Raw genomic sequence first — 27,778 nt, 5'->3', positions numbered from 1 at the left:
AGGAAAACAAGCAATGTGATAAAACTGTCAGTTCATCTAAACATTTCCTTGGAAAGAAAATGCACAGTTGAACTAATAAAAAGTAGGCTGAGCTGCCTGCATAAGGTAACCCCTCTCTGTGCTGGTTTGGATAGAGCTGTCACCAAACACTTCCATTATGTGACTCACTACTGTAAACAAGTGGCATTTTCCCTTTTAACTCTCCCTGACTCCTCTAAACCCCTCCCAGTTAATTCGGGAGCAGCAAGGGAAATCAGAGCTGCAATTACCAGGCAGACTCTGTGACAGAGCCCTGCACGGTGCAGCGCCAGACGAGGCTGACGCAACCCTTTATTTATAGCTGCTGAGAGCCCCAGCGCTCCGGTGCTGGGAATGCTGCTGGGAGGGAAGCTGGCATCTCTCACACACACACACACGCTTTGTGCAGCACAGGTAGAGCAGCCTGGTTTGAAGGCTGACACACTTTCTAACAGCCTGACAGCAACTTTCAGGCAAGAAAAGCCCTGTAGAGGTGAGCGCAGCAGCGGCGAGGGCGATGTGGCCAAAAGCAGACACAAGGCAGCTTCCTCGGGCAAAAGTATTTCAAGTATGGCCAGTACAATGGAAGACCAGTATTTCTGGAAAGTTGGCATAACACAGTTGCATATAAGAGATGACAAACCTCAAATGCCACTGTTTAAAAAAAGAATCTATTTGCTTTATTGCTGAAGTCCTCCAGGCAACCATCAGACCACCAGTACACAGCAAGCACCGTATCCAGGGACATCAAGCTAAGCAACGATTCATTTATATACAAGGTCTAGACAGGTTCAGATTCAGTTGTGCCAAGCAAAGAGGTTTCTGCCCTGCAGCTATTTCTTACAGCTCCCTGACCAGCTTCAGGCAAAGCAGCTTCAACAGTTTACATATTCAGTCTTTGCTAATCCATTTGACTTCCTCTGCAGAGAATTAAGAGAGTTCACACCAACCACACCGCACACACACACACACACACTGTGACTTCCAGCAGAGAGCAGAGTTATGCAGGTATAAACAATTAGACTTCCCACAGCTTGAACAAGAAACAAACCAAGAGACAATGCCCTGCACCATGGCCTTTTGTAGGTACAAGGTACAACCAGTACATCCGGGCTGTAAAGGTTCCAAGTCAATCCTCATATATAAAGGAGATGTGGGGCACACAAACAACAGGAGAGAGCCTCTCCTTCTACCCCCCCACCTGGGTTTGATTTGAACACTAAGGAGAAAACAACCCATTTTCAACTCATGGGTTAGCAGATAAATCCCCACCTCACCTGGCTATTTCTGCTATCTCTGCTGTTTGCGCCATGAAGTTGTAGGGGTCAGGGTTGTCATCAAAATCTTCATCCTCGTCTGTTTCTCTGCCGTTGTGCTTCTGCTTGCCCAGCCCAGAGCCACGTATCCTCGGTGTTTGTGTGGCTGTTGAAGTATGGGAGCGTTTGTGTTTAGGGGAGCTGTGATTTGAGCCATATTCCTCCTCCGAAGTGGAAGTGTAATCTGAACCCTGTGGTCTCCGCCTTGATGCTTATAAAAAATGAATTGGTTTCAGACCGAGGACAGTAGTCAAGAGTAACTACAAAAGGCTGAAAGGTAACACAAAACTAGCCCAAAAGCACAAGGAAAGGAGAGTTTCTGTGCAGATCTTAAGTTAAAATACCACATTCTCTGAGCTTATTTCAAAGTTGAGCCCCTCTACGGCTCCCATTCACTGTACAAATTTGGAGTGGAAAATTCCAATGGAAAATCATAATGACTGTGTTAATGCCTCCACTGTAGTAAATTACTACCACAGACTTTGCTTTCCATGCACAGAAGCTCTGTGTATAAGTAGCACACATTTCAGACTCCTCATAGTCCCACAGATGTCCTTTTCTGAAGACAGCCCAATTTTCAAGCCTGCAGATACCTTTCTAATTAGCTTCAAGTACAAGCAGAAGGAGGGGTTTTTGAGTGAAGAGTAGACTGCTGGTGCTTGGTGTTATTTGCAAGAGTCCACACCCCGTGTTCACCTCCTGCCTCACAATTCACCATTAATGACACTCTACAAGAAAGTGCTCACACTCAGGACTGGCTCCAAGCCCTGGAGCCAAGTGGAAGCTGCTCACTTATCCCAACTTGTTCTGCAGATCTGTAGACAGCCAGGTCTTCCTTGCATGGGAAATGTCAAGGTGTCCTTGTTTGAAAACTGGGCTCCCAATGTTTGCTGCTTCACTATACTCTCTACAGGTACTGCTTCATTCCCTTCTGTCCACCCCTGGAGAATGAAGACCCACCAAACACAGAACCAGACGAGTTATTTAAAATTACAACACCTAAAAACTTCACTGTGTTACCAAGACAATCCTAACACTGAAACACTACCTGTGAATTAAGTCAGCATCATACACCATACAAACAAAACCAACTAATTTGGCGTGTAAGATGCAGGTAGAAACTATATATAATTACTGTATAGTGAAAGAAGAACTCCTAGACATTGCTATCTCACTCACAGCTACAATAATGCCTTGGCTTAGGATATTTATATATATATATATAATAAAAATAAATTTGCTCATATTCAATTCATAGAGTTGTGTCTCTTTTTTTAAATGCAGTTTTAGAATCAAGAGGTCACCCTGTCACTGAACAGCAATTTTAAAATGCTAAGACTCATTTTCTATCTCTGTATGCCAAGGGAAATCAGAATCAGCTCCCTCAGTATCATTTAAATTACCCTGAGTAAACAAATTGTGTACACAGAGGAGCATGGGAGACAGGCCTTTAGCTCTCAGAACTGGTAAGTTGGATTATTTTGATGCTATCTGTGACTTTCACAGAAAGCTACTTCAGATGGCCCAACAATATACTGGCATTTCTTGTCTCATGGGCAGACAGTTCATGCTGTTCCTCCACTAGTGAGATTAACTTTCTCCCACTGAGAGAGTTGGGAACTCCTGTGGTTAGCTAAACACTAAGAACTCCTGGAATAAATCAACCACAGCTGCCTCCCTATCCCCTAGGCTTGACACTCAAAGCTTTCAAGGGCTGTTGTATTTTTTTTGTTGCTAGAAAAAGTCTTGATGGCACAGTGCAATAGTCCAGTTTCACAACATGTCACTCTTGTTGCAGGAAGGGAGTTCTAGCTGCTGATTTGCTATAACAGCATTAGTACAGGAGCATGGATCACACAACACCAAGCACAATGAAGCTCAAAATACACCAGCGTGTACTTAGAGCTTGCACAAGGTTCACAATCCTATCAAAGAATTAGAAGTTAGTATTTTAGGAGTGACTAATTCAGAGGAAGGATTAGCATCATCTGCTGCAACTATGGACAAGGAAAGGTGTTAGCATGCTGCTACAGAGGTGTGGAAATCAAAAACCAATTCATTTAAATAAAGAACTGGCCAACACTTATCATTTTTCTCCAAATGATTTGAAGCCTGTGGTCCAAAGGCAGAGGGAGTGCAAAGAGCACCTCCTGTTCGGAAAACTGACCACATTATCTTTCTTTAAATTTGTTTATCAGCATTAACAAGAAGTTAATAATAGCATCATCTCAAAAAAAGGCAAGAGAAGAGACTGTACATACTCTTTTAGCTTAATCACATTCTGATTTACATGCATATACAAGTGTGTAAGAAAAAAAATCACTAAAATTAAAGGTGAAGCTGAATGTACTAAAACAATCCAAATCAAAACAAGCAGCAAATAACATTTTTAGCATGCAATAAAAATGAATACTGCAAGAGGGATAAATACTCAGCTGTATGAAAATATATGAAAGGACACATTCAGAACTCCAAGACCCCTTATAAAATCATGAAACTGCTGAAAATAGCATTCTTCTCAAGAGGACTGAGAAGTCCAGTCAAAGGGGGTCTTCCCGTCCCTTTGGCTACCAATCATTCCTAAAATCCTAAGCAAACACATCTGCTTTGCCACATCTGTGGCAGGTCAAGGGCTACAGGCATTGACTTGAACTTAGACCAAAGGTTTCAGGAACAATCTCCCATTACCAATTACCATCCCAAGGTTGTCATCTGAATTGTCCCCACCTCTTAATTGAAGGCTGATTTCAATACGACAAATGCTGATATTTCAAGGGTCTATTGAGTGCTCAACTCCAGGGAAATGTAGTCCCCACACCTCTGCCTCATGGGAACCCCAACTGTGAACCTGCTTTAGCTGTGGCAAAAGTCAGTGAAAATACACAGAAGTGTCAATCTCTTGGGGTAATCAATGTGCAGTGTCTAGCTCTGTATTTATATTTTCAGGAACAACAAGGGAACAGCTTTCACAACACATGGACATATATTTTTTGTTCTTCAGTTTCAGAGGCCTTCAAACCTGCCACCTTGGACATCAGCTGTCACCAACATCATTATAAGCTCTCTGGGAGATAACTTTGAATTGTACAAGTAAAACAGATCAGAATTTTTTTGTAGCACTAGAAAGGCATTAAATTCTATAATACGGCAAACTGTCAAATGGCAACTGGTTGTTCAAAAACCAAACCACTGGAGTAGCTATTTGGAGTACCCTCACAGACATAACCACAATACCATCTCACTGAGTATGAGAGTGCTCTGCTGTCTCCAAATCCACATGAAGTCTCAACATCTGTGCTGCTCATGAATGCAGACTTTTGTACTCACCAAGGCAGCATCTCTACTACTGTGATACTAATCCTTGGCAACCACGTGCAGCCTGTAGGTCAGAAACAGGGGAAGAGGGGAGAAACATAAAGCAGGAGCACTTACAGGATGATGAGGAGGAATACTTGACACTGCTTGAACGAGTCCTGCTGAAAGGCTGCTTGGCAGAGGCAGCAGCTGCCGTCTTCCTGGCTGCAGCTCTCACCTCTGACACGCCCGTCTTGCGATAGGAGTCGGCGCTGCGGCCCGAAAACCCCGTCCTCGCCTGCGCCGTCTCCGAGTCACTGGGCACTGTAAATGATCCTGCCCGTTTCCTGGGCATGGCCAGGATGTCCAGCCGGGACAGCTTCTTCGTCTCCGTGGGCTGCTTGGTGCCCTGAGCAGCGGCATCCGAGTTGGAGGCTGCTTTGTCAGCATCCACGCATTCGTTGTCCGAAGCATCTCCCAGCCGGGCGCGGCGCAGCTTTGAGGCCCTTGTGGGCCGTGGGGTGGATAAACTGTTGGACCGGGTGAGAACCTGCTGGATTTTCTGCACGTTTGAGGTTGTTTTGCTCTGGTCCTCCTTGGTGGGCTGAGTGAAAGGTTTCCTCCTGGGCACAGGCCGGGTTACTGAGTGCTCATGGTCAGACACAACTGCATCTGGGACTGGCAGGTAGGGTGAGTTTGAACTTCTCTCATCATCTGTGAAGTCAAGTGACCCTCGAGTCCCAGCGCTCCGCTTCATCTGGAAGCGTTTGGCGGCCTCTGCTCGGTTGGGTGCCTCTGGTGCTTGTGTTTTCTGCTTCTCCGTCAGCCTGTCCCGAGCGCTGGGCTGCCCACACTGGTCCTGGATGGATGGCGTGGAGGAAGATTTCTCCTTCTGCAAGCTCACAACTGCTTTGCGTTTCGGGGCACTTGCTGGGACGTTTTTGCCGCTCACCAAGCTGACTGTGCTGGCCGTGTCTACATCTGAGTCCCCTGACAAGGAGTCCTCCAGCTGACCAGCAGTTTCCGACGGCTCCAGCTGTTGGCTTTGACCAAGCAATTTGGCTTCCAGCGCTGCCAAGGCAGTTTCAGTGTCCTTAAGCAGAAGATGAGTGTCCTGACTAAAGTCCATACGAGTTGATCGAACAGTCTCTAAATCTTTAAGCAGAGGGTGACTTGAAATATGTGGGAGTTTATTCTGAGGAACACCACTGCTTGATTTATCTTTGGTAAAACTTTCCTGTCTAACAAAAGATGCCGTTTCCTTTCCTGACATATTTTCTTGATCTTGAGGAAGACTCTGATGAAGGGAAATGACAACTTTTCCAGCCGTGTTTATATAAGCACTGACATCTTTGACCGGTGGCTTTCCAGAAACTGGTGTGCCAGCACACTTGAAGGAAAACTCCGGATCCTTGCTGTCCTTGTCTGCTCGAGCATGGGATATACTCATAGAGAGCTTGGAGGAACCTCTGCATCATTGCTGTCATCACCAATGTAGAATGAAGTAGAAACTGGCTCACTCACAGCTCTCACGTGAGAGATCCGGGTGGCTCCTGGCTGCCGGTTCTCTGATCTGTTGTCTTCCCTCATCTGCTCTAGCATTTTGCTGTTCTCTTTATATTTCTTGCCTTTTTCTGTGCTGAAGCCATCATCAGATCTGCTGGCATCGCTGAGGCTATCCGGATCCAGGTCTTCCTGGATGAAGAGGTGGCTGCTGGAATCGCCATAGGCTTCCACGCAGTGGTCCTTCACGATGGTTCTCTTGGTAACCTCCGAATAGGACTCCTGGCACACCAGGACTGTGGGAGTGGGGCTGTCTGATTTATCACTTGGAGGGAGCTGGGGAAGAAGGCGCCTTGTTCTCGAGGGCACAGAGTTTTCTGGTTCCCCAGGTTTTGGGGGTACCCCACTTTCTGAAGAGAGTTAAGAGGAAAAGAATCAATTACTGTAGAATTGTGCCATTTATTTATTTATTTGTTTAGGAAGAGCTTGATCCTGCAAAGTGCAAGTCCACAAAAGCACTCACAAGATGTGCTTATAACTAAGGTTTTATGTAATATGAACATCAGCAGGGCCTGGTTGGTGCCTGGTCCCTCGAGTTTATCAATACAGACATTAAACTTAATTCCTTTGCTGAATCACACTGCCCAACACCTTCCCTTCTCGAGGTAGGAAGTCAGATTCATTCTCCCCTAATATACCTCTCAGTACAAGCACTATGGAGTATAATGACATTGCTGACATCTAGCATCAATCAGGCCACAGGAATGAGATGAAAAGCCATCAGACATCAGTGATGCAGTGTTTTAAGTGCCATTCTAAACAACATTGCCCATTTGACTAAATAGATTGTGTTTTTCACAGTACAAGTTCTCCTACACTCATGTCCCAGAGCAAAGTCCCAGGAGAAAGACCCTGTAATAATCAAGAGGCTGTGAATTAGAGCTCGCTGCCCCAGCATGTGTGGGCTTATCAGCAGGAACACTAACACTCCATTGAAAGAGTGTTCCTATTTCTCCCATGCTTCTGGCCAAGCCTCCCTATCTGATAACACCTTTAAGTACCAGGATAACTGGTTATTTGGCTATGGTAATGTTACAAGCACTCCAGGAGTTAGGTCTCCTGCATGGTGTGAAAACAGTAGCAGTGATCTCTGATACAAAGATTCCTTCTAATCTTTAGTGGATCTGTCTACAGCTGTAGATGGCAAGAAGGTATGACAAGTAATCCCAACCAAAAAAAAGTTGAAAACATTTGCAAAAGCCAACAAAGTGCTCTTCTCCTTTTCTCACACACCAAGAGGACCACAGAGTCCATAAGGTGTTTTCCAAGTTAGGAAATTGAGGGATATCAGACTCCCATCATTTCTCCCCCACCATATCTAGTTTCCTATGCTGATCTCCACACCCTTTAAAACAGCCAAATTCCAGAACAGCAAATTCCAGAACAGCCTAAATTCTCAGCACAACCAGACACAGGAGAAGCACACAAAAAAACATGCAGGTCAGGAACTAACTCCAAGGCTACGTGCAAAGGGTTCTTCTCATCTGGCATCATAAGGCAGTCTAAGGAATCACAGCTTGGGGCTGGTTAACACCCAAAGCCCTTACAAGCTTTCTCCTGCCCAGGTTCCATTTAGTCATGTCAAACCTAAATTTAAGAACCTCTTGAATAACTCCAAAATGCAAACCAGAGGCTCTCTCTATCTTCAGTCCACTGGGAACTACTCACTCTGTGCTTCCCATCTCCAACTACTGCAGCTAAAACAGATAACAAAGCTACAGCCAGATGCAGAGGTGCCCTTAATTTCTGCTTTTCCTAACATCCTTGTTTAGATTCAGATACCCTCAAACCACAGTGCTGGAAGAGACTTACCTGCACTTCCATCACCCTGCCCAGAGACAGATCCAGAGGCAGAGTAACTGTCCGCAAGGCTCGCCCACCTTGACACCCACTTCTGACTCCCTTGAGATGCTGCAGACATCTACAAGTGGGGAAGATGAGGTCAGAAGGAGGGTTTGGACACAAAATCCTAGCCACAAAATCTCTCCTCTCTCACTGACATCACTCAGTCTGTTTAAAATAGAAATCAAGCTACACATCACATTTACATCCAGACAGAAAACCCATCTACACCTCCAACATCCCAGGAAATCCACCTGGACTGCTCATACCTGTGCTTCAGCCTGAGACCCATTCACAGCTTTTGAGGAAAAAGCCTGGAGCAAGGGTGACTTCTGACTAGTGCCGTTTTCACTGATTAGATGCTGAGAACCGGAGTCATCTCTTTCACCTTTAATTACTGGTCTAAAGGTTGAAGAGATTCTGGAAAATTCAGGTGATTCAAGAACACCAAAAACCTGAAAAGATATTTGCATGGGAATATTAAAATGCAAGGAAACAGAAAAACATTAGCCAAAATCTATGAAAATCTGTGAAACATTAGTCACACACAAACTATGATCCCAAGGGGCCAGAAACACTTGCCAATGCTTCCATGCAAACCATGTAAATGATTTTCTTCTGTAGTCCACAGTAGCAGCTTTAAATATACATAATCACAGAATTCCACGCACACCCACCTTTCCTCTCTCCCTCATTATTTAGGGGTGTTGCCTTCAACAGCAGTAACTTCCACTGAAAAGGAGTCCCTTTTCAGCCCAGAGAAATTTAGGATGAGTGTTGGGAAAGCTATTTACCAGCTCATTCATGAAGATTTAGACAGAGAAAATGGGACAGCTCCGTCCCCAGTGCCTTTCATAGACTGTGGCTGTGAGTGGGCTGAGCAAAGCAGCCCTGCACTGCCACAAGGAACTGGGACAGGATGCACCTCTGAGATGGGTGAGTGTTTGAGCTCATTGCACAGATTCCCCCTGAAGATAAACAGGCCTTCTATGGGGAGTGATGAAGACTCATGCCTCAGAAGGACTTGTTCCTCTCACTTGACTACAAGAAGTTCAGAGGAAGATACACCACAGAGGGTGCCTTGGCTGTGCAGAGACAGCCATAAAGATCTCCACTCTCACTGCTCTGAAAAAAATGTGCTTGCAATGGTGGAGGAATAAAGAACAGAAACACCTTAGAACATAAGTAAGTCCAGAATTCATTTTCTTTTTTCCTGGACAGAAGCACTGAGGTTCAGTTACCAGCTGTTTCACAAGTGGCAGGTCTGCACTACACCAAGTCTATGGCACAGTCAGGACCAGAAGCTGGCCAGTTTGTCTGCCAGAGTCACATGGCTGCCAAGACTATTCCCCAGAAATATTTGTATTTTTGTGGCATTTTCCCTCATATTTCCCCACCAGAACAATTAGTCATCTATTGTCAAGACTAGGACCTTGCTGTGACCTAAATGCCGTGCCCTGAAAGCTTCCGATCACATTTCAAACACGATGGAAGGAACAAATGTAATCAAAAACAAAAGAGAGAAGCTAGATCCAGGCTCATAAACAGTGTATACAAAGCTCTAAAGCCAGGCTCAATTAAGGCTTCCTTTAAACCTTGCCATCCTCCTGACGACATTTCACTAAATCTTCATAACAACTTGCCAGTTTTGTTTTCATAATAGACCGCAGATGAGAGTTAAACCTGAAAATCAGCCAAACTTTCATTTGCCCTGCGGTTGGTTAGTTGGGTGGGTTCTTCTTAAGCCTTCCTCATCTCTGGAGTTTATTTTTTATGCAATCATTCACACTGCAAAATCCAAACAAGTACAGATCCATCTGGGATTGCCTCTGCCCTAGATCACACCCTTTGCTATCTCAGCCAGCTGCCGCTTGCCCTGACAGCAAGCACTGCCTTTCTAATCAGGCACAGCCAAATACAGAAACATCTGCCACTAAGGCTTGTAAGCACCAGCCCTTGGCATTTCCTGTGGCCTACCATGGGATGATGCATCAGTAAGGACTGCAGCTCCCATCTTTATAACAGTGGGCAGGAGGTGATGCAATGCCAAGGCAGAGGCTTGGGAGCAGTCCTAGAGAGCAGAGCTGCTCCCAGCCACAGCTGTCAGCAGGATCAGCCTGATCTTTATTCAGGTGTTGCCTTTCCTCTAAACAGATGGCAAACCCACTCTTTCCCTTTTGCTTCCAAATTCCATTTTTTAAGCAAGCAGCTCTTTGCTGTGAGCATGTTTTGCCTTCTTTTACTCTGTGGTTTTTTGTTTGTTTGTAATTTTGTTGTTTTGATGGGATTTTTTAAAGACAAGTGTCACAGTTTGTTGGGGCCTATCCTTAGCACACGTCACTCAGGACGATTTTCCAGCCCTAACTATAATGCTCTGCTGCACCCAATTGCATCCCTTCGTGGCAACAGTTAATTTAAGCCCTCCAAGCCTTCAGCCCGCAGCTCATTGGCCAAGCACAGAAAAGCAGCATTTACCTGATCTATCATTTTTCGCGCTTCCTCCACCTCTTTGTCCTGTGACTCCGTCTCAATGGTGTACGTGCCCGTCTCACTTACACTGTCTTCCTCATCATTCCTCCTGCCCTGGGCAGACTTCACCTCTGGAGGTGGAGCAGAGGCAGGCTCTGGTTCCGAGGATATAACCACGCGTGGAGCTACGGGCACAGGGGCTGCTTTCTCAGCGCTTGGCTTCCCAGACTGAGCAGTCTCACGCAAGTACTCAGCCATAAAATCCTGAGCCATTTTCGACTTCCTCCCAACGCTCCCATAACTTTTTGCTCTGGGAGCAGAGGAGGACGAAGAGTTGATCCGATCCTCCGTCTTGTCCCTCTTGAAGGAGCTTGTTCTTTGGGTCCCGCAGGAGCTGTTGCTGGCTTTGCCCGCCTGGGCTGTGAGGTGGGACGGTGGCACTGAATTTCCCGGCTTCTCCGCTGGCAATGCGTTCTTGCGCTTTTCCACCTTGCTCTTCATCCCCGGATCCGTGTCGCTCTGGGATGAGTGAGCGCTGTGCGTGAAGGACTGGGACCGCTTCTTGCGCGGCGTGTCCTCGAAGAACTCGATGACGAAGGCCTGCTTGTTGTGCAGCATCTCGTGGGGGTCGCGCCTCATCTGGCGCTGCAGCCTCGTCTGCTCTGTGGGACGTTCCCCGCCCGCCGTCGGCGTCTCCTTCTCCGCCTTGGGATCTTCGGTGTCGCTCTGCGTCCCGTCCTCGTGCCTGTTGCCTGGAAACAAGGTATGAATATTTGACCTTTGTGCTCTCAGATGTTGTGGGCCTGTCATTACCTCCCAGATGAAATTTATCATTTCAGTTACAAGAAAAGCATTCTGTAAGATTAAAAAACTCCAAAGACATCTGTGTGGTACAGTGATTACACCCCATCACAAGAAATAAAGAGAAAGCAGCTCTCTCCTGACCCCACTTTTCACCACTGGTTGGCTACCAAGTTAATGATTTATTTAAAAAGAATTCAAGAAGTACTTTTAACCTTATTTTTATTCTTATTTAAAAAGAATTCAAGAAGTACTTTCAACCTCATGGATTTCTGATTTTTCTGATTCTGGTGGTGATTGGTTTACATACCTAATGTTTTGTTTCTTTACTTTTTCAATTCAAATAAAAATGAAGAGATTATTCTGCCATTCTATCCAATTACTGTAGTCCAAGACCACCTCACTGGGTTTTCTCTTTTACAGAGCAGAAATATCTCCGCATAATCAGGAAATAAAACCCTCACACTGCACACCATGAAACCAAATCCCCATGATGAAAGACCAGACAGATCACTGCATTACAAGTACATGCATCTCTGAGCACCCATGTCACCCTCCTCCACAAGGGGAGATAAAACAGAGGCTAACAGAAAAGTGGATTTGCAAGATTCTTTACTCTTCCTGGAGATTTAAGAATCACACCATGACGCCCCCATGAGTTACACCATCCGATCACCAGCCAAGCAAAGGTTAAATCATTACTTAAGAGTTCACTAAGCTTAAACTAAGTTTATAATTATTTTCATTTATGTTAGCAACAACCATCTTTACAACTGTCTCTACATACCAGTGACTGCCTGCCTCTCAGCACCTTAGCTCAGGACTCTCAGAAAGTAAGTTCAAGTAAAACAAAAAGTCAAAATTAAAAGAAAAAGTTAAAAGTAAAACAAAAAACAAACCTTTTTTTGGAGAAGCAAACAGGTGTGAAGGCACACAACACGATTCAGTCAACGACCAGGAACCTGTCATCGGGAGAACGGGGAAAGAGGTCTCTGCGCTCTAGACTGTAATATGTAGCAAGATATACTGGCTAAAACACCACGTGTTTGAAGGAAAACTGCTCAAACCAACTTGGCAAGTTCTCCAGACTCATGGGTGAAGACCATTTATTACAACAAGTTAACTGCAAAAGATTAGAATTTAATGTAAGGTCCATTCAACCCAGGAGTCAATTCTATGAAGAGTTTGCTAATACACTGATGAAGAAAGCCAGCAAACTTTGCATTGTGCCCTGAGGGCTGATAAGCTTCACCCTTGGAAGGGAAAGTTCTTAAATTAAAGGTCTTGACTAAGAGCTCTGATGGATGCAAAACAGTGAGGACACAAGGAAAACATGCACCATGCTCACAGATGCCCCAGCAGAACATCATGCACATCCTCTCAAGCTGCTAAGACCTGAACACCCTGTAGTCTTGATACTGGACTTTACATTCACCACACTGTTGCTGGAAATGAACAAATGTTACTTAGATAGCCCCAGATGGAGGGCATTTCTGATCCTGGAGACCCAAACCTGGTAGGCAGCCAGCAGCAGCCTCCAAGACATCTTCAACATCAGCCCTGCCAGAAGAACACGTTGCACAGCTATCGTAGACAAATGACACCTGCCAAAGCAGAGGAGCGTCAACTCCTCAGTCCATCAACACTCCATGTTTTAATCAAATGTCCAGTGTTGATTTCTTGATATGCAAATTGCACCCTGAATAACCTCAGCTTCTTCCATGCCTTATGGACTGTAGATAGGCAAATGCAGTCAGTCCCTAGTGCTCCTGTGCATCACAACAGCAACAGCTGCCCAGCTCTCTAGTTTTCTCCAAGAGGAAAGAGCAAAACCACTGAAGCACATTTCTATCCTTGACAATGCTCTCCAATAAGTCAACAAAATCCAGTATGACAACAACATAAAAAATCCCAGCACAAACCCTTTCATCACACAGTCACAGTACACTGAAAAAAAGATCCTAAATAATGAAACAGGGCACCTCAACACTGTCCCTTATTGGGCAGAACTAGAACCAAGCAATGGCCAACAAAGTAGTTCAATTTCCATACCATGTGAAACCCTATAGCTGAATAGAAGACCTTTATGATCCTACAGAGTTCCAAAAATATGTACGAAAACCAGCAATTTGGAGGTGTAATACATAAAACTCTTCATATTACGATGAGTTTTCGGGTTTTTTTTTTCAAGAAGGTCAAAGCAAATATTCCTTAAGAGAAAACAAGGTACAGCTTTTATTTAAGTAGGACCTCAAGCACAGGTAGGTCTGGTAACCTTCAATTTGACTTCATCAGCTCAAGCTGCAGTTCAAAACAATAGCTCTTCCAGAGGCAAGGCAGTGAGAATGCAGGAACCACTGGTCTCCTCCAAGCTGTTCAGAGGATGGCCCAAGAGAAACACCTAAGCAACCATAAATCTTGCAGAACGTATTCCAAGTTGCATCAGAATCATGTAAGTCCCACAAGCTGCTCTAAAAACTGAGCTCCAAATTTCACTTCAGATCTTTGAAAATCCCCCAAGAATTCCTCACAAGTGACACACTTAACAAGACAGAGGTTCACTAAATGTGATGTTCTTGAACAGAGCAGGATTTCAGAAAAGCTTTGGGTTAGAAGAAACCTTTTCCTACAAGCACAACAATTTCCTCTACTAGGGATCATGTGTATCTCAACTCTGCCAGTACTGTTTCTGTCAGCACTTTCTGTCATCCAACCAACTGGCTCTGGCCATTACCAGATGATCACACTTAAGGCAGCAGGATGATCATGCTTAGACTCCTATGGATTACAAGTAAAAAGAAAAGCCATTCCATCAGCTAGAAGCCAAAAGAACCAAATTCATTGAAATATCTGTGTTTATCAGCCTGCCTGACCATATGGAAATTATTTTAGACATTTAAAAACCAAAATCTTATTTTCAACCAATTACTACTGAGCTGTCATTATAGATGCAGAGGAGTCACATTAGTGTCCCCAAGCCAACATCACACATGACTTCAGGGCCAGGTGAAGAGCATGCTGGATGCATTCAAATATCAACAGTCATTGAAGTAATATTCTTCATCTTGCAAATTTGGAGCAGAGATAATTAAGTCCAGTTCTCCTTGATAGGAGAAGGGTTTTCATATTTTATTATGAAAGGCTGCATTTTGCATGGCCAACAGAGAGCTATGTCCACATGACAAGACATTCACTCACCTTTGAGCGTCCTTACATGAACTGGCAGGTCACTCTTGGTACTGTAAACATCATCTCCTGCAGACTGCCTTCTCATCAGGCTTGGGTCATTCTGGACAAGCCAGTCAGCCACTTTGCTCTCTGCCGACATCACTTCTGTAGGAGCTGGTTCCTTACTGTAGGGTCTTCTCTGTCTGAGTGAAAATTTTGTTACATGGTCTTTTATCTTTATTTTACCAGGGGTACCATCATCAAATTCAATGGTGAAAGAGGCATGACTCTGTACCACAGGGGCTACCACAGCATCAACATCTTTTGTTGGGATCTCATGAACCTGTGTTTCTGGAGATTTTGATGGCTGCTGAAATTCCTTAGTTGGAATCTCAAAATAACTTGGCTCTCTCCGGAAGGCAAACACAGATTGTTCTTGAGCATCTCTATAGGTAGAAATATTCCCATTCAGTTCCTCTTCATGTTGGGTTATCTCTTTTGATCTCTCTGCAAAAGTGGAAAAAAAAGGATAAAATAACATTTTTTCAGTACTACTTAATTAACTTATTTCAACTTCTTGGAAGGGCTACTAATCACAACCCTGCTAGAGAACAGATACACTGTGTGTGCGCTGAACTAGAACACTTTTTTGTGCAGTAGAGCACATGCTTGATGGAAACATCAGGTTTGCTGCATAAGTGAAAACAAGATGCCTCTTCCATACACACAGATTCAACAGGAGTGTTAAGACCAAATGGCTCTCGAGGATGATGAGGTGAGAAACAGATACAGGTACACAACTAACTCTAAAACAAACTTAGTGATTTACTCCACAACTACTGTTTCTAATGGTCAAATGTTTTAGGGAACACATTTTAACTCCCTCTTATTCCAGTTTCAGCAGCAGCAACCTACACACAACACAGGAGCGTGCAAATACAAGGACAAAAAAAGAAGTAGTAATTACAAGTCTTGAAACAGGATGGCTTCAAACAGTAAATATCAAAAGCGTGCCAAAATTTTGTGTCCTGTATCTTCTCCCACCACACCTCGCTCTCCATTACCTGAGTAATGTTCCTCTTGCCTTCTCTCCTCCTTGTTATTTGCATCATCTTCCCCCCACCAGGAGGGCTGCCCATAGAGAGGGGTGCGGTAAGTATTTGTTTCTAGGAAGAGGATAAGCAAATATTTTAACACAGAAAATACTAATTTACCAGGTTCAATTGCACAGCAAGAGGGGGAAAACAGCAGGGCCAGATGAGACCATGAACCTGCTACACCACAGCTATAACAACAGCAAATTATATATAATAATATGTTCAGGCTTCTCTTTGTTTCGCCCTTTTTTCCTTTTTACATTCTATTGCAAGATACTAACTTCACCTCCTTTCAATGTCTTTCACATCTGTGTTTCCCAGATACTGGCTTTTGTCCCTTTCTTGCCTTACTATACACAAAAAGTAGAAAATTTTTGGCAGGACAGACTACAAAACACTAACCACAAAACTGTCTTCAACTCTCCTGAAATTCAGGTGAAAATCTTTTTTCCTCACCTTAATTGGGAAGACTTTAGCTCTACCCTTTTTTGTCCCACCATATCCTTGGATGTGTCCAGGCAAGAGATTTTTTGCACTATTTACCACTCCCACTGTAAGTGACACATATTCCACAACAGGAAATTCTTGAAGCATTACAAACTTATGAAAAATAGTAAAACCATCTCCTAACACTTTCATAAAGAAGCAGTAAACTCTTGCTCTAAAGCTTATTTATAGTAAACCAAATGAGTTGTATAGTCATTGTAATACAGAGGTTTTTCTCATGGAGAATTTCCCTCTAGAAGAGCCAGGCTTGCATTATTTCTCTGTTCAATAAGCACTCACTGCAGGATCAGGACTTCACTGCAACAACTGGCACCCACTCAGTGGAGCTGATCCACTGCTCCTCGTTTTGTATCCCACAAAACAAGGCTGTGTTATGGCAGTGCCTTGGGCTGCTGCTGTTTATGCAACAAACGAAAAGAATACACCCAATTTGCCTGTGGTACAGTTAATATTACAGTTTTTTCATAGTTCAAGAGAAGCAAATAAAGTTGCTTTTGTTCTTTCATCTACAGGTGATAGAAACACCAGGATAGGTCAGGGGCTGAGGTTAAGATCCAGCTTTGTTAGGCTGTTTCTGCCTCTGCTCATAGCAGCTGTAGCCAGCCACGTCTTGAAACCCTGGCTCCAGCTCCAGGGCCATAGCTGGGCTTCTACTGCCAGCTGCTGCTCAGCTTGTGGTTTTCAAGCCACACACTGCTCTGTGCAAAGCAGCTCTCAAACAGCCATGCAATTTTGCATTCCCTGCTTTAGTAGGGACATGACAGAAAGCAGTTGTTTGCATAAGGGAAGTCAGGAGAGGAAGAGGAATTAAATAACTCAAATTTAAAAAGCAGCCTGATTTTATGCTGTTGTTTCTAAAGCTACACAGGCCCAGTGGCCACTTCAGATATTTTGGTCTAGGATCATTCCAGATATATAAGCTCATACACTGACAGTCCACAGGAAAAATTTTGCTTTAAAGATGCAGCCCACAGGCCCTTTTCTAGAGATCTTCTTTGTGTTTCAAAGATAACCACACAGTCTCCCTTTTCACTGAGGATCAAAAGAGGCTGAAAGTATTGCTCTCCTCCCTGCCTAGAGTGCATGGAAGATAAACCATGCTCCTATTATGTGGGCGGCCTTTGAAAGTTCAAAGGAGGAAGCATTTCTCACCATGATAAATTGGAATTGCCAAGCAATATGTTTCATAACTGATGGGTAAACCACTCATGGGAGGGGGGGGGAAATGATAAAAAACCTATTCACAAGGTTGTCAGTGAACCCTACTCCAGTGCAGGGTTTGGTTCCTCCTAGGTTCAGGGCTGCTGTCACACAGCCTAGCAGAAACCTACCATCCTCTTTTCATGCTGTAACTTGCCCACTAGACCCCACCCCACCCATGCAGGATCTGCTCCACCAGTGTCAGGCACTTAGGGCACACCATGGATTATTACAGACCTTAGGGTTGATGGCCAAGAGGCAGCTATCTGGGGGAAGCCAGAGGAGGGAGATCAGCACTTTAACACAAATCCATTAGCAAGAGCTGTCTGAGGTAATTTGTGCCTAAAGGGATCAGCTGCCCCAGATGAAATGCAAAGACCACCTGCACTCCACTGTTGCATAAGCAGCACCATTCCCAAGGATGGATGTTGTTACTGCTTGCATCTTACAAGGAGTTGCAGCTCATTAACAGCTCATCTCTGCAGCACATCCCAGCCCCAAAGGGATCCCAAAGGCCCCCTAGTCTAGAAGATGCCAGTGATCTAATCCAAGACAATTCTGTGTCCAGAGGGGCAGAAGAGAGCTAAGAGAGCTCACACCCATCCTGCAGGACAGAAGCCTTCCCAGAAACTGCTCTAAGATCTGTGTCCCATCTGAGTACAAACACAGGAGCTTCTGCCTTTGTTGGACGGGAGTTTTTCTACTACAGGGAAAAGGTAGCCAGGGGAGTAAGTCAGACTTTTGGTCAGACCTCTTCTGTTGATGAGGAACTTTGGGATTACAACTGAAGATGAAGGGAGAAAAGAAAGGATTTATAAAGAATGATGATTCAGTTCCTCTGCTGTCTCAAATTTCCCTGTGCCCTGATAGGTACTTGGAAATTACCCTAACTGCCCCTCTGACAAAAGCTAACACAAAGTCAAGACCCCAGGGCAGGTCTAGGAACACCTAAAAAGAGTGCACCAGGTTGGCCAGAGTGCACAGATCTGGGGCCCTCCGGTGGAAGACACTGCACTGCACTCACTGCCTAGCAGCAAGAGGTTCTTCATGCCCCCTGATACAGAGCTCACATGGCACCACCTGCAATGCCTGTTACAGCATCTGTGACAAAGCTGCACATCTGTGTGTGTGGCATTTCATTCCTTTCCCCTCCCGATCTCCACAATGAAAGGGAAGTTAATTTTAAAACTGCAAAAAGCACAGATGGAAAGCTGAGGAGACAGTACCTTCCTGTTCAGGGACAGTTTCAATATTTTAAGAGCAATTAATATTTCCCCTGAGCATTCATATTAATTTGCATTTTGAGTAATATTGTCAAGTGACACAGTCACCATCATTCCTGCTGTTGCTGAAAGCAGACAGATCCTGAACCAGACTAAAATTTCTGTGACCTCAGAAGAGTGTTGTGGTTTAACCCCAGCCAGCAGCCAAGCTCCACACAGCCACTCACTCACTCCCCCACCAGTGGGATCAGGGAAAGAATCAGAAGGGTAAAAGGTAGAATAGTCATGGGTTGAGATATAGAGAGTTTACTAAGGAAAGCAAAAGCCATGCACAGAAGCAAAGCCAAACAAGGAACTCATTCCCCACTTCCCATGGGCAGGCAGGTGTTCAGCCAGCTCCAGGAAATCAGGACTCCATTACATGTAACAGTGACTTGGGAAGACAAACAACAATCACTCCAAACATCCCCTCCCACTTCCTCCTTCTTCTATACATTATATACTGAGCATGTGATATGGTCTGGAGTATCCCTGTGGTCCCTTTGGGTCACCTGTCCTGGCTGTGTCCCCTCCCAGGCAGCTCCAATCTCCTGACCAGCGTGGCAGTACAGAGAGCAGAAAAGGCCTTGGCTCTGTGTAAGCCCTGCTCAGCAATAACAAAAACATCTCTGTATTAACAACTCTGTGTTCTGCAAAAATCCAAAACACAGCTCCATACCAGGCACTGGGAAGAGAATTAACTCTACCCCAGCCAAAACCAGCACAAAGAGCTACATGAATTTGCTGCCCTGCTCATGTCAGAAGCTTCTGTCCCTTCTAATTTGCCAGCACAACTGACACCTCTCCCAGCTCCAGCTCTAACACAACAATATTGTAGAAAAAGGGGAGGGGAGGGGGGAAAAGCACGAGGGGAAGGCAGCTAAAACAGATGGCTGTGACAGAAGTGGGCCAGGGAGCAGCTACACATGCAGTTGTGCCAGCGGGCTTTGCTCTTCACCAGCTGGGATCCATTTTAGGTAGCAACCTCAACCTGGACCTGCAGCATCCAGAGCAGCATGTTTGCCTGTGTCCTGAGATATGCAAAGCACCCTGAAGCCACCTCCTGTCTGCTCTGTTTTAGCGTAAGATGGATGTTCTTGCAAGAGCAGAGAAACTCGGGCTTTGCTCAAGTCAGCAGTGAAGGGAGGAACACCAATGAAAATGAACTGCTCAGTCATTTTAATGACATGAGACTTCCTCCAATTGATGGCAGCTCGTTACCACCTCTCTCCACTCTGTGCCAGGCTGCCCAGATGGTGCCAATTCATTTAGACATATTTCTTGGCTCATCAATTCAGGCAGGCAGCCCGAAAACCATCCTTTTAGATAACTGAATTGAGGTCAGCACAAGCATTCAGCCAGATAAATACTGAGTTACCAGGGATGGTGTAATACAGGGAAGACCACTGACATACACGTGTTCTGCTCCTGGATTTCAGTCTTTGGGGCAGTCACTCAAAAGGAAAAAATGAAGGCTGTTTTAGCACAGAACAAGGGAAGTCCATTTGTTTAACAGTCTGAAAAAATGGGGCCTGTTAAATTAAAACAGAACTATTGATCATCTGAAGGAGAGGCACCAAAAGAGAGAATGAGATGTGCCAATACAAAGGGTGTATTTATGAAGAAGTGAATCACACAGAACACAAGGCCACAACCAGAAATGCACTCCAGGTGATGAAAGGCAAAGGAGAAAGACTGTGTTAAAGCTGCTTTCCATCATCAAGCAGGAGGAAGTGCTTTCAAGACAAGCACACAGCTCCCACTAAACAGAGGGGTCTGATTTCCCTTGAAGGTGTCCCCTGTGGTCAGGACAGGACTGAGCACTGTGCTTTGCCTGAATCTTCACAAAACTTCACACAATCATGAGAGAGACAGACAGTCAGCAACAGCAAATTTCTTTGCTCACAGAAGCACACACAGCTTTGAAGCTCGCTACTGCAAGTCATAACAAAAGCATGAGAAATCCAGCTTCCTTTAAGTCAAACTGTTTTTGATTCATTATTAATAACAATAATGTCCATCTCTAGAAGATGCAGAGTAGGTTTCTTACAGCAGAGGCCTTGGGGAAAAAAAAATATTATCTAGCTACAGCATTTTAAAATTAATTCCTTACATCTCTGCTTTTTCACTCCTCTCCAAAATAAAGAATTCAGAACTAGCAGGAATAATCATAAAGCAGTTCTCTACTCTTTGCCACACAATTTATTTACTGTGTGCATGGTTAATCTGGGCCCTGGTCTTTTGTACCTGCTGTGAACATACACAGATCCCAGGGACTTTCAAATCAGGCTGATGATCACAAATGTACTTGTATCACTTACATGGTCAAACCTTAAACATGCTGCAGTTACCACCACTCTAGTTCAGGCAAAAAAGCAGATATAACACCACTCCCTTAAATTAAAGGCTAGGGCAGAGCTGTGTGTCTAAATAGCTATTGCCATGATCTCATGGGGAAAGCAGCCAAAGACCATGGAAATCACTTCACAGCTGGGCACAACTCCCACTGCCTCCATCCATGCTGCCTGCTGACCTCAGCCCTGGACATCAGCAAGACTTTCAAATTGTCCACTCTGCTGAGAGGACTTAACTAATGACATGGACGCTGACTTGGTGAGCAAACCTATTTCACAGATCCCGGTAGAAGCTCCTGCAATTGGTCCTACTCCTGCAAGTGATGATGCCCATTTCCCTGCAAGCAGCCTCCACCCCTGGAAACTCAGGCCTGCAGCAGTTATTCAGAGGTTAGTCATCAGATTCGGGATTACCCACTCCCATCAGGCTGTGGCAGCTTTGAAAATACTAAAAATTAAGATCAGCCTGAGGATTTAACCATGTGCCGAGAACAGAGCATCACAAAGCAGCTTATCTCATCAAGTACCTCAACTCAGGTAGCAACAGATGGGAATAGGGATTGTGACTGTCTTGAAATCTACTCAGTTCAAGGCTCTACCTGGCTTCCTGATAACTTAAGGCTTTAGACATGAGAGCTAATAGCTATTTTTAGCATTAACTAGCTGAGCTGTGGACACTTTTATTCATATCCATCTCCAAGCTATAGAATTAACTAAGCTCCTTGCTTCAAACATTTCACAGATTGATGATTTTCTGCTTACAGGCAACATACACCCAAAAGCTGCAAGTTCAACAGCATAAAGACTAAACCAACTGTTTCCCATTCAATCCCCTGCATCTCTTTATCCTCAGCCCCTCACCTCCTCCCATTTCTAAGCAGCTCTAATTGTTCACATTGTTTTGTTAAACCTCTTCCCTGAAAGCTTGCATTCCCTCTGCCTCTTTTCCACCCGGGCCCTGGGAACCGATCCTTCTAAAGGCTTTTGTCAGCCCAGACCTTGCTTTAATTAGTCAGTGCAAATTCCTAAATACCTACAGGCTTAGCAAAACAGCTCTTTCCCTAAAGCCTCCTTCTGCTGCCACTAAGCAAGCTCACTCCCCTTAAGAACACTACAGCTCTTCTTTTCACTAATCATTTCAAATTGCTGCCAGTCCTCCCAGCAGCCGAGGAGAAACAGTGCATGTGTGCAGCTGAGGACAAGGTGAATTAGTCACCTCGCAGATGAGAAAGGAATCCACTGATCATTCTGCTCACGTGACAGAGATGCTTTTGGGAGAGCCAGGGACTGATTTAATGCTCAGGCTCTTTCCACAGGCTTCAGTCCAATCCAGCAAAATACTTCAAACAAAAAGTCCTGATTTCCTCTATATTCAGTGGGGTTAGCAGCACTTTACAGATTTTTTTAGCTCTGCCCATCAGTCCCACTGCATGTGACATACTTCAGTGCTGGTCCCCAGCAAGAACACAGAGCCCGTTTTGCCTCAGACCTCTGGTCTGTGCCCAGTGAAGATGACAGAAACAAAATGCAGGTCTGCAAATCACAGGCCAGAAAAACGGGTCACCTTGCTGAAGAGTCACTCAATGTTCTGGCTTTGAAGGTGTTCCAAATATCCACTGCTTATGCTATGTAGGTTAAAATCAATGAGAGTGTATTTTGGAAGGTGGCAAGAATAAAAAACTGAGTGTTCATGGAACCAGGTAGTAGCAAACACAAAGTGGTTCCAGTTACTGGCAAAGCTTTCCAAGAACCTCCTGCCCCTTGAAAGGCAGTGGAGAGATCTTCCCCCGCTGGAGTTCACCCCTTCTCACCCTCACCAGTGTCACACTTAATCATCCACAATTCCATCCCTTTACATTCACACTTGTCAGGCTCAGTCCCAAACACAGACACAGCCAAAGCAACACAAAGAAAGGTTTTCTAGTGCAGAAAATGGGAGTGCTTCCCACACAGCTGGAGACAGCAAAGAGACCAGGGAGGAACATTTCTCTGTTTTAGTGCACTGTGTCATCCTAGGGGGATTTTCATAAGGACAATACATGGGAGATTATGGTCAATCAACCCACTCTAATTAGTTATCATGAAGCCTTAACAGATCTACCCAAAGTTGTACACTTTTCTAGAAAGCTGCCATACCTGTCTCTAGGCAAACTCACCCAAGATGTTTACCTCACTCTTTTACTTGCCATCCCCTTCCCTCCATTCTCCTCCCTGATTCTTCCTCCAACAGAGTGGGCAACTCCCCCTGCTAAACCCTAAAGCTTTCCAATTGCTCTGCCATCCTGAAGCCACAAGACCACCACTGGCAGTCATGTCACCAATATGCTTTAAAACCTTTTTTGTTCCTCCCATGCATCAGCAAGCCATGAACTGATACCTGAGCAGAAGTGGGGAGAGAGACCTGTCAGGACAGCACACACAGGGGGCAGGAATTTGGGTGAAATGGGTGAGACAAGACTGCTGGGAAGGTCCTGGCAAACCATAATGGGGAACACAGAGGAACCAAATTCAACAAAGGATCTTTAAAGGCAGGCAGCAGTTGTTAACAAAATGGAGAAGAGAAGGAATTTCTCAAACAGAAAAGGTTTGAAGCTGGGGAACAGTGACCTGAAGCAAACATCTCCCAGTTTGGCAGTCAGTTTCAATCCCACATGTTGGCACGTTAGGAAATACAGCCATTTAAAACCATCCAGGCTTTGTGAAAGAAATGGCTTGCTGCTTCTTTGCCTGCCAGCACCATGCCACAGCAGCTATACATTTTCTACTCTGAGTCACCCTCTCTGTTCAAACACCAGCTCATGATTAGGAAATTAAAAATAGACCATACAGGTGCCAGAGAACTTACCAAACCTGCTCTGCCCACAGGTTTTCCAGAACACACACAGCAACAAGGCATGTAGGAGCCATCACACCAGCTGATTTTTTTTTTTTTTGAGACTGAAAACCCAGAGTCTGGAATAATCCAGGAGTTTAGAAAGATGATCCTTCCAGAACTGCTCCCAAATGCAACCCACAAGACTCTACTGTCAGAATCATAACCCAGCACAGGGCTCAAGCTGCACTTTGCTCAGAATCCAGATGAACTGGTTCCCAAGCAGGTACCTGTAATTGCTTTCCTCTCTCCTTTCTCCAGCTTTGCTTGTGGGGACTCTGTGTAGACGCTGTGCTCCATGGGCTGCTCCGCCCTCTTCACGGCCGTGCCTTTGTAGTTCATCTGGAGTTGGCTGGTGTACTTCTCATGCTGCAGAGACACCAACAGCAGTGAAAACCTCTTCCCCACCAACAGATCACCCAAAACTCCACTGCAGCTCTGTCCTTCAGCAAAAAGCATGCACACCTGGGAAGAAGCTACAGAACAGGAGAAGTACCCCATTTGGAAGCCATTAAGTGACAATTCTAGTACACAAGAAGGTCACTGTGACTTAGCTCTGCAAAACAACTAATTAGCAAAATCCTTTAAAAAATAGACTGAGAAGAATCAGAGCACAGGCCCTTCTCCACTCAGGATTCAAATCCTGAAATCCCCTTTGTTCTTAAAAGAACATTATAAATTATTTCAGGGTGCTCATCTGCATTATCTCAGTTTTTCAGCAAAGGCAATTGGAATCTATTTGAATTATTTTCTCCAAACTCTTTCCCCAGCTAGGAAAGCGATTCTACCTTAAAACAGGTTCCATATTAACACAGTAAATGAGCTATTTAGAAGCTGGTTTATTACAAGTAAATTAATAAAAGGGTGAACCTATCCAGTTTATCCCTGAGTAAGTTCAATGAATCATTTGCCCAATTGTAGCTGTTAAATTCCCTATTTTTGCCAATTCCTAAACATGGAACCAGGGCTAGGAAGGCAGTATCTGCTAGCCAAGAGCTGATGCATGGCACTGATAGCCCAGTCCCACAGTTGAACATTATAGCTTTCTTGCCCAGAGGGGATTGCTTTTCTGCCTTAGATAAAGGGATGCTTGAATATTTCTTACCTGCTACTGAACAATGTTTAAAAAACACCTCGCTCCTAAGAAGACTGACTGCTCACTAAGTAAAAATTGGGAGCTTGAAGGCAAAAATGAGATGATACCCATGAATAAATTAAGCACACTTCAGCCTGATTGAGGAGGTGTGGTGGAGCTGGCATAAGTCACCATGCTCAGAAAAGACATCTGTGCTCCACTTCTGGGGAGAAAAAAGTTTTGCTGTGCTTCACCCACAGGTTCATGTGCTGGTTATTCTTTAACACGTTACAGCTTAAGGAACCTTTTTTTTCTTGGCAGTCACGAACATACAGAACTTGATCTACATGTTAGCACAGGGATAGAGATCAGAGTTGAGATAACTGGGAAATGTATCTCTCCTCAAAGGAGGGGTTCATTAAGTCCAAATCCAAAGAGAGCCTCACATTTTGAAACATATCACTGTCATCAAGAGTATTTTAATATTTCACTCTGCTTGACCATCACCAGAGTATTTAAAAGTTTGGTTTTTTTTTAAAGTGCACTGCACCCAGCCACTCTTACCTTTAATGCTTCTTCTGGGACTTTGTGTTGAATTTGTTCCAGGACATACATATTCGAATGTACAGAAAATTCATTAAGGAAAATACAAAGGACTTGAATGGACAAAGAAATTTAACATTTAGTCACAGAAAGAAAACAGGATCATAAAACCAGAAAGTCTTAAAATACACGGGGTAGTTAAAGTTGCCTGTGCTGCAGCCCAGCATGGTCTTTGCTGTGCACAATCACATTTGCTGGGCATATCCAGGACAGCTGAGGGGCAGCAGACATGGGGACCTGAGCAGGAGAAGCCTGAAGGAGCACCAGCAACTCTGTGCAGGACCTGGGGGAGCAACCAGAGCCCCAGCTCAGCTCACACCCTGACCCTCTCCACCTGGCTGGTGGCTTCAGGCAGACCACTGAGCATCCTGGCCAAGATGGGCCAGTTTCACATGCTGGGTAAGGGAGCAGCAGAGCTCAGCTCCTTGCTCAAACCCTTGGCACTATGGTGCTCTCTTGCCCTGGCAAGGCCTTTCAGTCACTGCAGTTTTCTAGATGAAAAGTAAATCAGGTCATGAGCTGCTGTGACCTCTTAGGGAGGGAGGCATTCACATGGTTGAGCCCAGGCAATAATCCTCAGCAATGCTGTATTAAAAAAAAAAAAAGGCAAAAAAAAAAGCTGGCATCTGGAATGTCATCATGAACAACCCAATCAGCACAGCAGAAAGCAAAGAGGAGGAAAAAGGAAAGATGGAAAATGTTAGACTAAAAATAAACCCAGTGATACTGGCCTAGCAGGGAAACTCTGCACAGCCTGTAAGTGAAACTGTAAATGGAAAAGAGAAAAGCTCTCGTGCAATGGGACACAGAGACTCCAAGACCTCAGGAGATGCTGCCATCCACACCAAGCTGCCTGCAGTGTGCACAGAAAGCTCTGCTAAACAGAGTGGCACCAACACAGCAAAGCAGAGAAAGACCTTATAGCTGCCATAGGTACAGTACATCTTACAAAGGTTACTCTAAAACCTACATTCTTTAAAATTTTCCTGTTAAGGGCAATAAATTCTACAACTCATGAGTATAACCATTCATTTCACTTGAATATGCATGAAAGGGCTGCAGGACTAAATACTTAAACTCAGCTGCTCATTGCTGAGAACAGCTTTCTGTAAAAAGTTTAAACTGGTATTGCAGCCATTAAACCCACCCATGCTCCAGGCATTGATTTTTGCCTTCCCAGGACTGGAGCTCACAGCAAGTCTTCTCTGCATTTCCTCACACACCAAGAAACCAGAATATACACAAGCAGCTACATAAAAAAAAAATAAAAAATTGCAAAATCAAGAAAAGCTTCAACTGAGGTTGCCTGTAATGGATTTCATCACATGTGCAGCAAGACACCACCTTTAATGACAGGATTCCAGAGGAGAGTGACCAAGACCCAAATTATGATCCATGGCCCAGAAAACTCTCTTTTCCTGCAGATCCAGAATGGCACACACAAGTTTAAGCAATCCTGGTGGCAACAGTGAGTGCTCCTGCACTGTCACTGCAGAGAGCTGAAGTACCAGCTCCCTGGGAGACCAGCAAGGCTGAAGGTTTGGAGTATTTCAAGGGCTAAAGCATGGCCAAGCACAAATGGATTATCATGGGACAGCAAAAGGCAGAGGAGGAATGTTGCCTTGGGGTCAAGGATGCACAGGAATTTTCCAGCCAAACATTTTCCCCCACCAAATTTAAAACTAAAACTTAGTCTCTGGCTCTATTCTCAGAAATGTCTGGACTGTTTTAATTGACATCTCCCCAGAAAAGAAAAAAAAAAAAAAACCCTGAAGAAGACACTTGCTACTTCTAAATTCAGCTTGAGTGGGCAAAGTTTGGCAGATAGAAGTAACTGAAAAAAAAGTGAAAAAAGTATTGGATTACATGAAAAGACAGCAATAGGAGCCTCTACTTACCACTATTGCTCTTCAGACTCAGAAAGGCATGTCAACATCTATTCTTATAGCCAGCCATACTGTCACATCAGGGTAAAAAAGCAAAGGGATGAAAGCAAAGGTGTTTTAGCAGACACTGGCAGGATTTGTGGTCTGTAAATAAAGCAATAACTGCAACCTAGCTTCCCTTGCTAGAGGTGAAATGTGCTATTGCTAAAGATTTACTCTTGCATTTTATGGCAGAACCAATTTGCACAGGCAAACTTTAATCAGTACACAGTCAAGGTCTGGCTACAAACTCCACAGCTAAATGTTGAAGGCTGAAGGCCTGAAAATTGTCTGAAAGAAAGCATCTGGGTGAAATGACTAATAAAACAAGGCAAATTGAATGAAAAAAAATATAGGAAGATATCAGTTCATACAAAAATATATTAACTATGTTTGCTCCCAGCTAGTACCA

General features: G+C 44.4%; 1 protein-coding gene across 1 annotated transcript in view; it reads right to left on the bottom strand.

Moving 5' to 3' along the window:
- The window catches only part of CEP170B (centrosomal protein 170B), a 58,326-nt gene that overhangs the window by 13,655 nt on the left and 16,893 nt on the right, over window positions 1-27,778 (bottom strand). Inside the window, 11 exon segments of the mRNA XM_036383515.2 lie at window positions 1,296-1,545; window positions 4,767-6,089; window positions 6,092-6,541; window positions 8,004-8,112; window positions 8,303-8,488; window positions 10,509-11,254; window positions 12,203-12,265; window positions 14,502-14,978; window positions 15,536-15,637; window positions 23,994-24,132; window positions 25,403-25,461. Coding sequence (XP_036239408.1) covers window positions 1,296-1,545; window positions 4,767-6,089; window positions 6,092-6,541; window positions 8,004-8,112; window positions 8,303-8,488; window positions 10,509-11,254; window positions 12,203-12,265; window positions 14,502-14,978; window positions 15,536-15,637; window positions 23,994-24,132; window positions 25,403-25,461 — 3,904 coding nt within the window.

Source organism: Molothrus ater, chromosome 6 (assembly GCF_012460135.2).
Source record: "Molothrus ater isolate BHLD 08-10-18 breed brown headed cowbird chromosome 6, BPBGC_Mater_1.1, whole genome shotgun sequence".
Lineage (NCBI taxonomy): Eukaryota > Metazoa > Chordata > Aves > Passeriformes > Icteridae > Molothrus > Molothrus ater.
Note: the sequence above shows the minus strand (reverse complement) of the source record. Positions and strands in the feature narration are given on the sequence as shown.